The sequence below is a fragment of the Cynoglossus semilaevis genome, chromosome 2, assembly GCF_000523025.1.
Source record: "Cynoglossus semilaevis isolate Cse_v1.0 chromosome 2, Cse_v1.0, whole genome shotgun sequence".
NCBI lineage: Eukaryota > Metazoa > Chordata > Actinopteri > Pleuronectiformes > Cynoglossidae > Cynoglossus > Cynoglossus semilaevis.
Genome location: NC_024308.1, coordinates 10,865,382 through 10,882,074, shown reverse-complemented (window position 1 = coordinate 10,882,074; position 16,693 = coordinate 10,865,382). Strand labels below are relative to the sequence as shown.

Sequence of the window (16,693 nt, the reverse complement as noted above, 5' to 3'; positions counted from 1 at the left end):
TCTGTCCTCACACACCCACACCAGACCTGAAGTAGAGCTTTGTTCGCCTGTGTCCTTCATGGGAATCAACTCTTCTTATGAAACCACTCAAACGAACGTGTCTTTGTCCAGAAGTTCACCTCAGTCCAGTCTGACCCCCTCCAACTGACTAAAACATTTCATTTCACTGCAACACTCGACACAAACAGTCAACTGAGACATCTGTTCTTGGTACTGTTTGACTGTGAACTGTCACTGTTTATCTTCAGGTGAATTTTGTTTTTCTTTAAAAGAAAAATAAATAAACCATATTCACCACAATTACCATTAATACTAATACTGCTAACACTGTGAATACTGCTAATACTGTGAATACTGCTAATACTGTGAATACTACTTATATTGTTAACACTGCTAATGTTAATACTACTACAAATTAAACCAAGAACTACAATACCACAGGTTTCCACCAGGTGGGGCTAGCTGCCACACTTCCACTGTCACAGCTTCAGATTAAAAAGAAAATTTCTTCTTGTCTTAAATCGTCCTTCAGCTGAAATGCTGCGGCTTCACCAACTACACAGACTTTGTTGGATCGACGTTTGAGAAGGAAAACGACGGCAGTCTGCCACCAACCTGCTGCTGGACCAACAGCACCCCCTGCAGCCCTGTTGAAGCAGAGCGCAGTGACGTGCAGGTGAGATGAGACCAAAGTAAACCTGAAGGAACAGAAGAAGAAGAAAAGACACCAATGTCAAACTGTTGACTTTGTCTACGAATGTCTTCCCATCTGTGACTCTTTGTCCTCAGGGATGTTTTCAACAAATCCTGCAGATCCTGAAGGACCACGCCAACATTGTTGGAGGAATCGCAGCAGGGATCGGAATCTTGGAGGTAAAGGAACAGCAGAGAACGTTTGTACCGTACTGTGTTGAACTGATGACGTTCCCTCTTCAGAAGGTGATGTGTTCACGTAGAGAACATCACTGTTGTCTCATCCACAACAGTAACACCTACTGCACTGTGCAAAAGTCTTAGGCCGGTTTGTACGTTGACTTTCCTCTCTGTTTTCTGCAACATTTTTAAGTTTTAAAATAAAAATACCAGAACCAGGAGGTTGTGGGTCAGGGACCATATGCCAGGCCGTGAGGTGTCACTCCACAGGGAAGTCGGTCTAGACCAGGTCACAGGGAGACCACCGTGACAGTGTTCAGACAGGGGCTAAGACTACTGACAACTACTGACAACTACTGTTGACAGAATTTAGTGCTCAACTATCTTTGATTCAATAAAAATCCATGTCAAAACTGTCTCCTCAGATCGCTGCTATGACTGTGTCCATGTACCTGTACTGTCGCCTGGACAACAGAACCAGCTGAGGTTCCACCAGAGAACCAAACACCGCACAGCCCAGACACCGACCGATCACAGACAAATCTCAGATTAATCACAGACTTATCTCAGAGAAATGTTTATTAAATTCTTATTTTGATCTAAATATAATTTCTGTCTGTGCTGCCTGACTCTACTGGCGTTTGTTTTTCTTCTCTCCTGTGGGAATAAGTAGTTCTACTCTGACTCTATGCTGATGATGCCAAATTAAACATATATAAATGAATGTAGTTATGAAGCGATACAGTCACAGGTGTCTCTGTCTTTTGTTTTATATAAGTGTAAATAAATCAAGGAAAGGAATAAAAGGACTCCATGTTCTGGTCGTTCTATTTCTGTCCTTTCAGAAACACAGGTTTGTGACTCTTTCTCACACACACCCACACACTGGAACCTGTTTCCTGGTCATAGTGCGTGTCAAGGTCAGGGCAGTGGAGACAAGAAGCCACAGGAAGCTCCGCGGCTGCAGTGAATCCACAGATTTACATACGTTTCCCTCAGTCTGTAAATGTCCAGGTGCCATGAGTGGGCCCCAAACCACAGTTTATTTTTTTATGTCTCCAGGAATAAAAGGACTTTTACGCAGTTTAGACATGTCTCCAGGAATAAAACTTTTACCCTGGAACCTGAATGGAAGGTTTTAATGTAACACACAGGGTTGGTGTGTGCGTCATCTGTGTGTCCTGGAAGAAACATAGAACTGCTGAGTTGGTTCAACTGTCTTGATCTGAGTCTGATTCTAGTGCACACACTAGAACTGATTAGAAGCAAAATAACAGAAAAAACACATTCCTGCAGAGTTACAAACACCGACTCACAAACACCAACCACCGTCTAAGAAAATTTTATTCATCTCCAGGAGAAAAATTTCAAACGTCAGTTATGTGGTTCCACAAGTCAAAACAAAAACAAACTTTCAAACAAAACTGAAGTCCAGTGAGGAGAACCGTTGGTTTTTGAACATCAAAGCTGAAACACTGAGGTCTTCATGACAAAGTCAAGCACTTTCAAGGTCCATTATTAAAGCCTTCCAGTACTTTCAACACCAGTATCAGAGACAGTGGAGGAAACCACTGAAGATACAGTATCAGAGACAGTGGAGGAAACCACAGATGAACACAGATGAAGAAGAAGGAAAAAATCAAGACCTGGTGGACCATGACGATGGTCTTTAAATATCAGAACTTTCAATGACCCTGGTTCATGAAGAGACACTCGGAGGTAAAACCACACACACAACAGAGAAGACAATCAAAACAAAAAAATCAACACCTATCTGTCCGTCTGTTTGCTGGTACGCTGTACCATATACCGTAAAAGACAGGGACAACTTCCTGTTGACCTCTGAGTCTGCTGTGAGTCTCACAGTCAAACTGTAACACTGGCCTGTTTGTTGTTGTTGTTGTTGTTGTTGTTCTCATCAAAAATAGACTTCTATACATTTGTACATGGAGTCGTGTTGTTGTTGTTGTTAGTCTGTTGTTCTCTGTGAACAAAGTCTTTTTTGAGTGTCTAATGTAAATAAATATTACTTTAAATTGTCACATCTGTTCAGGAGGGACCATGAAAACGTCCCATGTCTCTGTGGACTCCGTCACATGGTCCTCAGGTACAGAGACCCAAAGTTTAAACCAATCCTGGTCCAGGTCTGTCCTGTGTCCTCACAGCAGCGTGGAGCTGTGTCCATCAACAGGACATCAAGACCCTAACAGTGGACATGTCCTAGTGTCCTAGTCAGTTCTACACCTGCTCCACCACTGCTGCATCTTCTTTAGGTGGGGGCTCCAAGTGGATGGGGGTCACACTGGCTGGTTTCTTCACACTGGATACATAGATTGATTGACCCATAGTTACTCATTAATACCTGTCAGTATTCAGTACACAGCCCTTGCTGTATTTCAAGAGTACACAGTACTACAACTGTACTCACGAGTATGGAGAGAGCGGTACTGCCACCACCAGGACGTGATTCTTCTTCCTGAAGAGTCTCCACAGACCTCTGTGGTTCCCTCGGACGTCCAGGTCCCAAACATGTAGGCACTGAGGACAGAGGACACGTCCCCACAGTCATTCACACCTCCAACCAAAGACAACCTGAACTGCATGTGACTAAAGTCTGGCTCGGGGGCCAATCTTGGTCGGTGGAATGTTTAATGTTATGGATAATGTGCAGGACGGTGTATGTGGGGGGGGGAGGGGTCTGGTGGTCCACAACAGTCGTGCCTACTAACAGGGCAGCGACCTTAAGATTCTTACCTTGGCAAGTTCGGTCCATGTTGACGTGTCCGTCTCCGTGTCCATCTTGATGAACATGACGTAGGTCTTTCCCTCAGAGTCCGGCAGGAACGAGTCCTCACATGGGTTCTTGGAGTGGTCCAGGACCTCGGCTCCTCTGGAACCACACCAACACCCTGGCCATCAGTACCAGGTGATCACGGTCAAGAACAAGAACAAACATCTGAAGAAAAGTCACTCACTTCAACAGTTTCTGGACTTCTACTTCGTACGGGTCTTTCTTCAAGCTGTGGACGTCGGTGAGACGGTAAGAACAGATGCAGAGTGTTCTGACACAGACACCAACACTGACACAGACACAGACACCAACACTGACACTGACACAGACACTGATACCAACACCTGCTGCTCTACAGACCTTTCAACGTTCTTCAGCTGTACGTTAGGAACAGTGTTGAACTTGTGTTTCTTGAAATAAACCTCCTGTGTGAGGAAGACGAGGGGTGAGAGGGCGAGACAGAGAGAGATGTAGACAGAACAGATCATCACTACAGCAGAGGTTTGAAGATTCTATTCAGGGGGGAGACACTGCTGGTCCTCTGACCGCTGTACATGTGCAGCGGGTTCTTACGTGGAAGTATCCGTTCATGTTGAGGCCGATGATTCCAAAATGGTAGGAGCGGGACACGTCAGGAATGATGCACTCCCGGCCTTTCCTCTGCTCCGGCATTCTCATCCACATGTCCCAGTCCCACAGCTGCAAAGACAGAGGATACGTGTTGACGTAGGACTGAACCACAGGCTACAGCTGTCAGTCTGCCTGACCAGGAGACAGTCAAGACCATGGACAGAGACCAGGACCTTCTCAGGTGTGGGCCACTTCGGCTCCAGCTCATCCTTGTACATACTCTTCTTCAGGACCCAGCCCAGACCAGGCATGGACTCCACCCTGTAGAGCAGAGCTGGGTCCTCGGCCGTGTGTTCGTAACCCTGAGGGAACAGAATGACAACGGCTCCATCAGAACTTCAGCAAAAGAACCAAAGACTAGTCCTCCAGTCTGTGGAGACGGGACAACCAGACCTAAAGCACCAAAATGTCCACTGTGGGGACAGTCGATGTCCATGAGCGGACTGAGTCCTTCAAACACATCTGCTCTGTGTCTATCATCCTGCTGTGGAAATGTCTGCTTCACAGGGACAGGTCACAGTATGATCTCTGATATTATCAGCCCGACATTAGCGTATTACAGTGGAACCTTGAGATACCAGTCTAATCCATGAATTTTCCCCATTAAAAAGAACTAAAAACCAATTAATCCATTCCAGCCCCTCAGAAATAAACTATTAATTAATTAATTAATAACTGACACCCATCTAAACATCAAAAACATAGATATAAAGAAATACATTTATAATATAAAATAATAATTAGGAAAACACATTATATTATTGTTATAAATATGGGTAAAATAACCCAGAGAGGGACAGTGAGGGAGACAGCGCCACACAGTGTCAAGTGGAAAAATGGAGCTCGGTTTAGCATTCGTAACAAGGAAATACAAGGAAACATCGAGCTTCTTACTCGTAACTTGGAAATGTCGTATTTCGGGGAGCTGGTATCTGGAAGCCTCACTGTATGTAATATCTGTAAGAATTGTTAACGTTTTTTTCTCTGCTAATGAAAACCCGATAACCCAATGCCTGGGTTTTGCCAAATGATGTGTGGCCTAAAAATAGTTTTGAGGATGAACCGCTGTATATAATGGTGAAGGTCACTAGATGGCAGCATTGCAGCTCATTAAATTAATCTCATACTCATACAGTGGTTTGTACAGATAAATAAATAAATAATACAAGGCCTGTATCGGTTGATATTGGAATCGGAAATTAAGTGTTTGGACAATATCAGCACATCGGATATCGGCAAAAAGTTAATATGGGACTATGTCACAGAAACAGGTCACATGACTGCTGCAGACTCCACAGACACTTACCAGGTCGTTCCAGGCTGAGATGCAGTACAGACTGTCGTCCTGGTCCAGCAGATGGATGGTCTGACTCAGAAAACTGCAGAGAAGAAGACAGTGACAGTGACAGTGACAGCAGCATCATCTGTAATATCATTATTACATCATAGAGAAGATCAGATAAGATCAAAATCCTCTCACTTCACCTGAGGTTAATTTGCTTCAACAACTTTCTAAATATTGCAGTACTCAAACTGCTATTGCAAACAGGGTCAGGTCCGAGGTGGACACAGTTCTAATGGAGGAGCTTCTTACGCTCTACTGCCATCTACTGGCCAGTATAAGGTTTGTTGTCAAGAACCTAACATGTGGTACTGACGACAGACCAGTTGGTGTGAAACTGAACCAGCTTCATCTTCACAGGAACGTTTTTTAGATTATTATTCATTATTACAACGATGATGTCACAGGTCTAACAACCATTCACACTAACATTCACACCTCAGGTCAGTTTAGAGTGAACTTTAACCTCATCTCTGTGGAGGAAACTGAAGAACACACACAGACACACACAAGCTTGAGGAACCAGCTTAACACTTCTGCCACCCTGTGGCCACAGTAAGAAACACACCAGACCAATGTACCTGAAGAAGTCAATGGAGATGTCCAGGTCTTCTTCGAGGACGATGGCAAAGTTGGCTTCCTGATAAGACACACACACACAGATTCAGGTTTAAGGTGACAGTCGTTCAATCTGCTGTGTGTTCAGACCAACTGTTGACTCACTGGATGAAGGTTGAAGGTTGCAGTCAGACTGGCTTTGTAGTGCTGCCATGGAAACCAGACTCACTTTAGTGACTCATTTCAAGTATCAACATCTCTGCCATTATGACAACAGTCTAACATGACGTGTGTGTGTGTACCAACTTGTTTACCTGAGACACTCGAGCATTTTTGATGCTGATGGGTGTGTGTTGAACTCCCTTCAACCCAAACAGCTCCACCACATCCATGGGCTCCTGAGAGAGAGAGAGAGAGATGGAGAGAGAGAGAGAGATACACAGATAGATACTGGCGGGCCAAACATAATTACACTGCTGGCCAGATTTTCCCCCCAGGCCTAAGTTTAACACCAGTGATGTAATCCATCCTTTATCCCACTGACAACAATAAATTAATTTATAAGCTTAATGTTTCAATCGTCCTTAACTACAACAACTGTTGCTGTGGTTACAGTACACTGTAAATAAAATGCACACCTCATAGTATCCATCGATGAAGACGGTGATCATCTGAGGGTTCACTCCATGGGCTGAGAGTAGTGACCTCAACATCCTGAAAACACAGAAACAGACTTTATTGGACTGACCGAACACTAACTCTCCTCACCACCTGTTTCCATGGAAACAACAACTAAGTCCTGTCCTGGTGTCTGACCACTGATGTCCAACCCTCACCTGTACAGATAGTTGGGTCTGTTCCCCGCAATCACAGCCACAGGAACAGAGAAGACGTTGTTGTTGGAGAGCTGAAGGAAAAGAACAACAGTTAGAACCCTGAGGACAGGGGATGAAGGGGCAGAGAAAGACGTCTGTGAGGGTGGTGGGTCTCCTCACAGGGTCAGGGTTGAACTCTATGGGAGCTGGGTCCTTGCAGCTGCAGATGCTTCCGTAACCTTCCACTTTACTGCAGAAGATCTTCCTCCTCCGGTTCAGGACGGTGTCGGCCCAGTGACACTCGGCCTCTGCAAACCAACACACAACAGTCAGACTTCACAAGAGGACAAACAGACCAAGAAGGTGGAGAACACCGCCACCTGCTGACCTTCAGAGGCAGTGAGCTGCACCTCGGTCTTCAGGAGCACTGGATCTCCCCAGGTGGACAGGGCTGGAGACTTCGAGTGTTTCTCTCCATAAACCTGGCCTGGACACAGACATGGTAAGGGTACAGTAACTAAGGAGGTCAGGGGTCAACATGGGGCCACTGAAGGTTCCACAGAGTCAGGCTCCACCTCCTTTCTTCACCACCAGTGTCCACATGTCCCTCCAGCTGAGGCTGACAGATGCCTGGCTGCCCAGGGTCTTCAGGAGGTTCTTGGCAGCGTCCTTCAGGTGGAACGTTCCCTCGTCCTACAGGACACAGACACAGGAGCTTCCAGTTCCTCCTCCTCCTCATTCTATGGTTACGTGTCATCAGCCAAGACTTACCTTTATAGTGAAGATAAGAACCCGGCCTCTGGTCACCATGTTTAGGAAGAGGATCATGGCCTCGTCCTCATGGGGGGAGTAGGTGTCAAATATCCTCTTGGCCATCACATGACCCTGGGGACAGACACACACTTCTCTGAGGACCAGAATGTATGAAGGTGATGACAACTTATTTTAAACAAACCGTGGGTGATGTGCCAACAGGTCACAGAGAAAAAATAGACATAATCTCATCTCATGAATTATGACTGCAAACTTCACCAGATTACTTCAGAAACACTAGTAATTACACTACTAATATTAACAAGTGACTTCATTATAAAACATACTCCATGTGGCCACAAGAGGGCACTGTCTACAGTCGAGATCGCTGAACTCTGCTACTGTGAAATCTCACGACTTCCAGAAACAAAGCAAACTGTGACTAAAGAAAAACAGAATATCTTCTAATCTGTGAATCAGTCTGACATGTTTCCATCTGTGCTGGTCTCTTACTGTTGCCTGGTTGAGAACGATGACGTGGATTCCTCGGCCCTGTTCCCTCATGTCATCCTCCAGAACCTGTGGGTCAAACAAAAACATTCATCTGGATTTCTGGACTTCTATTTATTTGTCATTCCCTCTTTATCAATAACAGACTATAAACACAGAACTCAGAATGTTGTTTGTGGGTCAAAATCCACGTTTGTTTGACCTACTGGTTCTTGACACCAGACCTTTGTGCTCAGACCAAACTCACAGTGGTTCCGTCCACAGCCACGTAAACCTTGGAGCGGCTAGAGTAAACCTCAATGTCCAGGACCTTGCGTCCATTTGCTGGCCTTCGTGGTGTCTCCATGTTGGGTGGGGCATCCTCTGGAAGGATGAGAAAACCACAATGAATGTGAAGTCATCACCAACCAGTCAACAGAATCCAAGTCTTCCTGGTTGCAAACCCCAACCAACCATATTCCTGAGCTGCTGCTTCTTCATCAGCCACCCTCCTGGTGTCCAAGATGAGTTTGATGTTGACCAGGACCGTTACCAGCAGGAAGAGCACCGCACCAGCCTGACACACACACACACACACACGGCTCAGCATCATGTTGTTCTGCATCAAGTGAAGGTTCTAAGGCTGGCAGATTATAGGACCATTATAGACTATAGGATTATTGACCATAGTAAACATCAGGTGATTATAGTTCCACCGACCTGACAGAGTCTGCGCAGACTCCTCTTGTTGCTCAGTTTATATTTCCAGCTCAGGTATAAACTCCTCTGTTGACGCGGAATGAACGGCTTGGCTCGGGGGTTCGGGGTCCACCTCTCCATTCCGGACAGAGCCTCCACCTGGTGCTGCTCCTCCTGGAGGAGGGAGGAACATGCGCTGCTCCGTAAATCTCTTACACAAATACTCTCGGTTGTATTTTCTCCATAGCCTCTTGAAACATCTCAGTGAACTCTCCCCTAACTTTAGCAAACGTTAGCCTGTTAGCCGCCACTGTTGTTACAGCATCGACATTTAAAGACTACTCGGGCTGTGTTTCTTCCAGACCTCACATTATCATGTCTGCTTGTAAACTCTTCAGTGACCGCTACATGAGTCTTATCGACCTCATTGACCACTTATCAACTAAAGTTTAAGCAGCAAGAAAGCAACTACTCCTGCTGCTGAGGCTACATGCAGCGGCGTCTCTGTCGCATAGAAGTGACGTCATCCGGTTACTAAACTCTTCAATCTCCAAAGTAAACAATACAGCGTGGACGACGGTTTCCTGTAGGGATTAAAACAGATATTCTTTAAAATCACAATGAGCACACTTACAACTAACTAACTAACACTGATTTTATGAACCAAAGAAATCGACAACGTTACGTTTTTTACGAAAGAACAGCGGATTGTTAAAATATTGTAATGATTGGAAGCTGGTAATTAAAGAACAGAATCCTATGTTACGATCAAGTCATGCAGTTGAAATGAACATTTGTTTCTTTAAATATGTGAATTGATTTTATATTAAAAATAAATGAACAAAAAACAAACAGCAGGACAACAAATGTATGATAAACAGGAAGTCATAAAATAAAGGATCACGACCACCACCACCTGACAGTAGTGATACTGTCAGATATAAAATGATAAATTGATTCATTTTACATGTGAATTCTCACATGTCTCATAAAGTTCACTGTTTTCAATAGTTGACTGTGAGTTAAAGGCAACATTAACCATTTCATTATAACAAAATGAAAGTTAAAACAAACAACAACAGACAATAATTTGTTTTTGTCGGTGTTGTCAGAACGTTGTTAAATCTGGTTCTATAGCCAAGTGTGACAAAGATGAACATGTGAACTGTTAGACAAGGGGCTGAAGGTCTGGAGAAGGAACAGACTGTGACGTGGTTTACAGCAGGACAAAGGTGGAACACTGACGACTTTATGATGAAGCAGCACAGAACCTACAGAACAGACACAGAGGAACCGAGAAGAGACACAGAAGAACCTTAGCCGGAGGATGAGGTGAGTCATCGCTCTGCTGAAAAGTTTACTTTTTATTAGGGATGTCCGATATATCCAAACACCTAATTTCCAATACAGTATAAAGGGGCAGTGGTGGAAGTTAAGTATTGCATGCTCGCTAAGGTGATGGGACAGTGTTTCTTAATTATTTTCTGCACCCTAGGGGACAGAATTGAAATACTACTGAGCGTCTGGTCATATTTTTTGTATTTATCTGTAGAAACCACTGTAAGAGCTGCTGGCACCAGCAATGGCAATGGTGGATTAGTGGTTACACACACTGCTCCCCGGGTGCTAAAAGCTGCCCCCTGTTCACTTGGTGGATGGGTTAAAAGAGGTCACATTTGGTTGTGTGCAGTGGTGTGCTGTGTCACAATGACAAGTACTTCACTTTCCTTTTCCTTTCCATTCTCCATACAATCGGCTGGTTATCAATATAGATTAATGAAATTGGCTACAGATCTGCCATTTAGTGACTAAAGGGTTGTTTATCGTTCTTAATGTTCTGTTCCTGTGTTATAAGGGAATGAACAGTTACAGGTATGGGAGGAGAAGTGAGGATGTGTGGTGAGAGCATGTGTGGTTTGTCACTGGGGCATTGAACTATTTTTAGACACAGCATGGAGACTGGACTCTGGGCCAGACCGTAGACCACTGGGCCAACATGGGCTGTAGTGTGTGTGGTGCTGCTGCAAACATCAGTTGTGCTCCTTCAGTATATTTCTTAAATTTTCATTTGTTTTATCTCTTGCTTTAGCAGAGAAAAAAGCCTAGAGTCCACGCTGCAGACCCTGCAGTGTCACTTCACCTGGGACCTGGACGTCAGCAGGTCCAAACTACTGCGGATCAGAGACAAACTGCTGGACATCGGGACGGAGGAGGGATACAACTGGCTGGGACACATCTACAACCTGCAGGGCTTTATACACTTCCAACTGGGCTTCACCAAAGATGCCAGGATGTTCTTCGGCAGGTCCACGGAGGCCTTCCGTCAGATCAGGAACACGGTGTCAGATGAGGGTCCGTGGCTGCTGGTCAACTTGGCTAACTTGGCTTGGCTGAGCTATCTCCAAGGAGAGGCAGCCCAGACTCAAGCGTGTCTGTCCAAGATGGAGGTTCTCGTGAAGGACTATCCATCTCCATCACCAGGTGACCTCCACCCAGAGATCTATGCTGAGAAAGGCTGGACCATGATGAAGTTCAGCAGAGAACACAAGCTCCTGGCTGCAGACTGTTTCCAGAGAGCCGTCAGGGTTCTGCCGGACCTGGTGGACTGGCAGAGCAGCTACGTCCTTGCTCTGGTCCAAGCCTTCAAACACTCTAACAAACACTTCAAGGCAGACATTTTGGATAAAATGAAAATATGCAAGGATCACGATCCAACCAATTTGTATCTCGCCGCCGTCTTCCTGGAGGAACGTGCCAGCAGGTCACAGAACGTTGAAGAGGAAGCCCGGGCCCTGGCCAGGAAGGTTCTGACAAAACCCGTCAGCAGCTACAGTGGCATCCAACCTTTGCTCAGGCTGTACAGCATGTACGTGTCCATGGATGAGGCTATCGACCTGGCAGAGGGCGCTCTAGAGAGGCATCCAGGCGAACGTTATTTGAAGAGATGTGCTGCCAGCTGCTACAGAAGGAGAATCCTTCTCCACAGGAACTCTCCTGCTGACCAGAGCATGGTGGACAGAGGAATCAGCCTCTACAAGGAAGTCATTTCTCTCTACCCCGAGTCCTCGTTCAAAAGAAAAATCTCTCTGGCCAACATTTACGCTCAGTCCAGTCACAGCAGCGCTGCAGCTGAGAACATTTTTGAAGAACTGCTTCAGAGTGAACTGGAGCCTAAAGAAGCCCAGGTTCTTTACAACAACTACGCCAAACATTTACATGTGATCCAGAAAAAGACCCACAGGTCCATAGAGTACCACATGAGGGCAGCAGCGATACCAGTGCAGTCCTTCTACAGAGTGAACAGTGTAGGGATTCTGGAGAGGATCAGAGACAGGAACAGAAACCGAATGTGTGGTGAGATCGCTGAGTTCCTGCTCCACCTGAGACTTTACTAGATTTTTATTGGCTGAGACGTCACTACTGTCTCTGTGACATCACTGATGTCTGGTAAAGAGTCTAGTAAATTTCTTAATCTAGTGTGTACCAATAGAACCATCTTTGTCCATAATGTGACCCACATTCATGGAGTCCAGATGTCAGTTTAACAATTATTAACAAAGGTGTGTGTCATACGTGTGTGTGTGTGTGTGTGTGTGTTGATAGAACTGTTGTCTTTGTGTGTGTGTTAAAGGGATCCTCAGAGTCAACACCAAACTGGTTCTGAAATATTTATTCATGTTTCATGTACAGTATGTAATCATTAAATATGTCAATTTTGAGCACCCAAGGAGAATTTCAAAATATTTTGTGATGGTCAGTGTTGATCTCTCCTGGCCTGTAGGTGGTGCTGTGGTCTGTGATCCCATTATATGCTGATGGGCTTTAATATTGATTTAATCCTGTTAACTGGATATTACTGACAGACAGTAAGGCCAAATACACCAAACATTAGCTGAAGGGAGCTAGTAAAATATAATAACATGGTAAATAGTGCAAAAACCAATACAGTATCAACACAGTACCAGTACTACCTCGGGGGAAATCATGGCTGAGAAGATCAAATCTAAATGAGAAGTGGTGTGTTCAAGTGCCCAGCTGCTGTAGTTCTTCCTGACGACACCAGGCCGTCAGGTGATGAGTTCAGGTCCAAAAGTTCAAATCCACGATCTTTGGCCGGTGTACACAGGATGGAGAGCCTCTACAGAGGAAGATGTTGATTTAAACAGAGGAATAAAACAGTGCAGTAACGTCTGGACCAGGACTGGACCAGGACTCACCTGACGCAGGGTTCCTGCAGTGGTGCTCAGTTTGTACACCATCCACAGAGGAACCAGGAGGGTGGAGGAGAGCGTGAACCACCAACCCAGGGCGTAGCCCCACCATGGATACTCCATCACGTTGTTGAACTTCAGAGCAGTGGATTTGAACATGGAGAAAATAAACGTTCCCTGGAAAAAGGAAACTGTTACCAAAGGGAACCTTATTTTGATTCAGACAGCAGAGTGTGACTCACCACACAGACCAGAGGGGTGGCAAACTTCAAACAGTACTTGATCCAAGGCGACGGCCTGTATCCAATCATGTCCTGGATGTTGTCATAGAAACGATCTGCACCTTCAAACAGATGAAGAAAAAACACGTCCACAAACAACGAACAAAAGGACCGGCTGCTGTGTGAACTTCACTTCCTCAGGTGTGAACCAACCATAAACCCATCCGACACAGACCGACTGTAGAACAGCAAAGAGCAGCAGGGTCGTCCCACTGCAGGCGTAGTGGTCAAACAGCTGGAACACGTAGAGTCCGCCCTGTAAAGAAGAGCGGGGGTCAGTCCCCACCCATCCACTCTAACATGAGGGAATGTTCTGATGGTTCTCATCTCACATCTGTGACCATCAGCAGACCAATCAGGAAGCAGACGACGCTCAGGAGTAGCAGCAGAAGTTGACGTCTGTAACCCACCAGGAAGAACCCGGGGTTCAGGTCACAGAGTCCTGTGGTCAGAGCTTCCAGACCTACGAACTGGACCACACGGATCTCAGTGTCACAAATTTGAAACTTTAAACTGACTTTAGCTGATGTCCAGTAGTGGTCACCTGAGTGTCCAGGCCCAGCAGGATGATCATGATGAAGAAGAACACAGACCAGAGCTGAGGAAAAGGCATCATGGCCACCGCCCGTGGATACGCCATGAACGCTAATCCAGGACCTGCCACAAAGACTCATGCAGCTGTGGTGATTTTCTGTTTATTTACAACTGACCATACTGTATGTACTGCAGTACTAAGTACCTGACTCTGCCACTTTAGATATGTGTGTATTTTGCTCATGTGCCATGAATCCTAGAGCAGAGAAGATGGCAAAGCCCGACACAAAGCTGGTTCCACTGTTCAGCAGACAGAGGTAAAAACAGTCCCTGCAGGAGCACACGGCTCACCACCATCATCATCATCATCATCATCATCTTCATCTTCATCATCAGTCTACCAGTCAGACTTACTTGTAGCAGTCATTGTCGTACTTGTTGTAGCTGCTCAGGGCAGCCAAACAGCCCAGACAGATGGCGTAAGAGAAAAATATCTGTGTACCTGCGTCCATCCACACCTGCAACACAAACACACTCTTATTCGGGAACAACCCAGCGTGCCGATACTTGCCCGACCAATAGGTAAAATAGGTGATAGGTCAAAATGATTGACATGTCAGATGACTCCAGGTGCTGGTTTACAGCCAACATCATATCAGTTACACCAGAATTGTTGGTCCTAAAATTGTCTCGCTGAGAAAGACAAATGAAGAGAGTGTGAGTGAGGAGTGGCAAGGAACTACATGAGGGTGGTGCAGGACATATAAGAACACAGTGATGTAGTGACAGCTGATCAGGGTGGGGATAGTGCTACATCATAGTGAATACTGTATGAAGGGTTGGGAAAGGAAATTAACCTCAATGTGCCCATCCACCCATCATCCATTCATACCTGTGGGTCAGTCAGACGGGATGAATCTGGATAGAGGTAGAACTTGATCCCTTCCAGAGCTCCAGGAAGTGTAAGTCCACGGACCAACAAGGCTGCCATCATTACATATGGAAATGTAGCCGTAACATAGGCCACCTACACAGGAGAAGGTCCGTGGGAATTAATTCATTCATGGACCTAATTAAAACCTTAATTTCCCAAAGGGATTAGGTGAACATGAAATACTTGTCACTGTGACACTGCACACCACTGCACACAACCAAATGTGACCTCTGCTTTTAACCCATCACCAAAGTCAGCAGGTCAGGGCGCAGGGAGCAGTGTGTAGGGACGGTGCCATGCCCAGAGCACCAGAGTACTAGTGGTAACTTGGCAGCTGGTGGACTCAAACCTAAAACCCAAGTCCATTTTCTTAATCACTAAGCCACCACTGCTCCACTTAATAAAGTTCTATCTTCCTGGAGGTGGAAGACTTTCAGGAAAAAGTCATTAAATGCAGCAGCAGCAGCAGCAGCAGCAGCAGCAGTACTAACAGGTTAAAGATAAAATTAACAGAAACCTGTTTGTCAACACCTGAACCACATCATTAGTACATTAGTACTGATAACTAGTACTGGAACAGAAACAACACTGCACACTGTTTGTCTATGAATATGAAGGTAACCCTCAGTTACTGTGTAACTCTATTAACTAGTGGATGAACCTTTGGTCCAGTCAGGTGTAACCTTTAACCAGTGTCTCCTGGTTCCTACCTTCCCAGTGGACTTAACTCCTCTCCAGATACAGAAATAACAGACGGTCCAGGACAGTAGGAGACACAGTGCCAACTCCCAGCGTACGCTGCCCAGCTGCATCACACTGGGCGTCATGTTGAGAACCCTTCTCCTGCACAGGACATGAGCCACAGTCAGTCCATGCTCTGGATCAGAACACACATGGTACATCTAGGACTTTTCACACTCACTCCCAGAACTCTCTGACTGGGGAGGTGGCGTTTTCGGGAAGGGTCCTGTTGTAGAAGTCCTGGTCTCTGTCAAAATCCACACAGGTCTCTGTGTGGATCGGAGAACAGAACCATGAAGAACCGAGCCTACAGAACCATGGTCTGTCTTTGTTTGTTCCTTTGGGGTTTGTACCTGTGTTCCAGCTGTTCCTGCAGCTGGACCAGGGCAGCTCTGAGTTGAAGGAGGAGAAGAGGTAGAAGAAGCCCCAGGCCAGGATGATGACGTAATAGATGCTGGAGTAGAAAACCACCACCTGACTGCCATAACCGATACCTGAGAGTCGGAGTCAGACAGACGTCAACAACTGTACACCCTCTGTCAGATACTACAGTATGAAAAATCATCTTTACACTGTGAAATTACAGATCAGAGGCTGACTGAATGGAGAGGTTATTGATTGACTGTTAATAGGCTAGGCTAACAGTCGAATTAGTTTCAAAATTAGTCAAGTAATGTCACAGTATCTTTGACATAGCAAGGATCAGCAACAACTTAAAATTAGCCTTGGGTCAGCACAACCATTGTGTGTGTAGGGGGAGGGAGACATCGTTGTGCTAATAAAAGTATGAATGCTAAATAGTCTGTACTTTGTGTATGTAAAATAATTCAAATCTTTTTCTGGTTGTTTCTCAGAACTTCTCTAACCTTTCTGATCAAAGAGATTTGGAATAACCTCTGAAGTTGAACCCACAAATCTGCAGGTGTGAGACAACTGTACTGAGCACCTCCCCACCACTGTGTGGTTGTACTGTACCAGAAGAAGAGGAGCTGACCTTCAAACAGTGGACATATTCTCCTCCAGAAGGTGACGCTGCTCTGTT

The 16,693-nt window shown here is 45.5% G+C and overlaps 3 protein-coding genes and 1 pseudogene across 4 annotated transcripts in view; 2 read left to right on the top strand and 2 right to left on the bottom strand.

Annotated features, from left to right (window-relative positions):
- The window catches only part of tspan1 (tetraspanin 1), a 9,776-nt gene extending 7,880 nt beyond the window's left edge, over positions 1 to 1,896 (top strand). The window contains exons 6-8 of the mRNA XM_008337754.3: positions 533 to 676; positions 790 to 873; positions 1,299 to 1,896. Coding sequence (XP_008335976.1) covers positions 533 to 676; positions 790 to 873; positions 1,299 to 1,358 — 288 coding nt within the window. The 3' untranslated portion in view covers positions 1,359 to 1,896. The remainder of the gene's footprint in view (positions 1 to 532; positions 677 to 789; positions 874 to 1,298) is intronic.
- A 577-nt stretch (positions 1,897 to 2,473) lies between these two features.
- On the bottom strand, positions 2,474 to 9,459 carry pomgnt1 (protein O-linked mannose N-acetylglucosaminyltransferase 1 (beta 1,2-)). Its single transcript, XM_008337748.2, has 21 exons — positions 8,972 to 9,459; positions 8,726 to 8,828; positions 8,520 to 8,635; positions 8,276 to 8,341; positions 7,781 to 7,894; positions 7,585 to 7,702; positions 7,398 to 7,496; positions 7,190 to 7,317; positions 7,031 to 7,101; positions 6,833 to 6,908; positions 6,509 to 6,592; positions 6,360 to 6,401; positions 6,218 to 6,276; positions 5,601 to 5,673; positions 4,468 to 4,596; positions 4,238 to 4,363; positions 4,025 to 4,089; positions 3,849 to 3,893; positions 3,628 to 3,763; positions 3,302 to 3,411; positions 2,474 to 3,193 (listed from the first exon to the last, which is right to left on the bottom strand). The coding sequence occupies exons 1-21, from the start codon at positions 9,089 to 9,091 to the stop codon at positions 3,112 to 3,114; spliced, it is 1,962 nt and encodes a 653-aa protein (XP_008335970.1). The 5' UTR covers positions 9,092 to 9,459; the 3' UTR covers positions 2,474 to 3,111.
- A 191-nt stretch (positions 9,460 to 9,650) lies between these two features.
- LOC103399092 (interferon-induced protein with tetratricopeptide repeats 1B-like) lies at positions 9,651 to 12,526 on the top strand. 2 transcript variants are annotated; one of them, XM_025064534.1, is made up of 2 exons: positions 9,651 to 10,282; positions 11,043 to 12,526. In XM_025064534.1, exons 1-2 carry the CDS (start codon positions 10,278 to 10,280, stop codon positions 12,343 to 12,345), a joined length of 1,308 nt encoding a protein of 435 aa, XP_024920302.1. In that variant the 5' UTR covers positions 9,651 to 10,277; the 3' UTR covers positions 12,346 to 12,526. The 2 variants fall into 2 exon arrangements, with proteins under 2 accessions (XP_024920302.1, XP_008336062.1); XM_008337840.2 differs by having other exon boundaries at positions 11,040 to 12,526.
- Positions 12,527 to 12,605: 79 nt separating this feature from the next.
- The window catches only part of LOC103399081 (sodium- and chloride-dependent GABA transporter 2-like), a 4,785-nt pseudogene continuing 697 nt past the window's right edge, over positions 12,606 to 16,693 (bottom strand).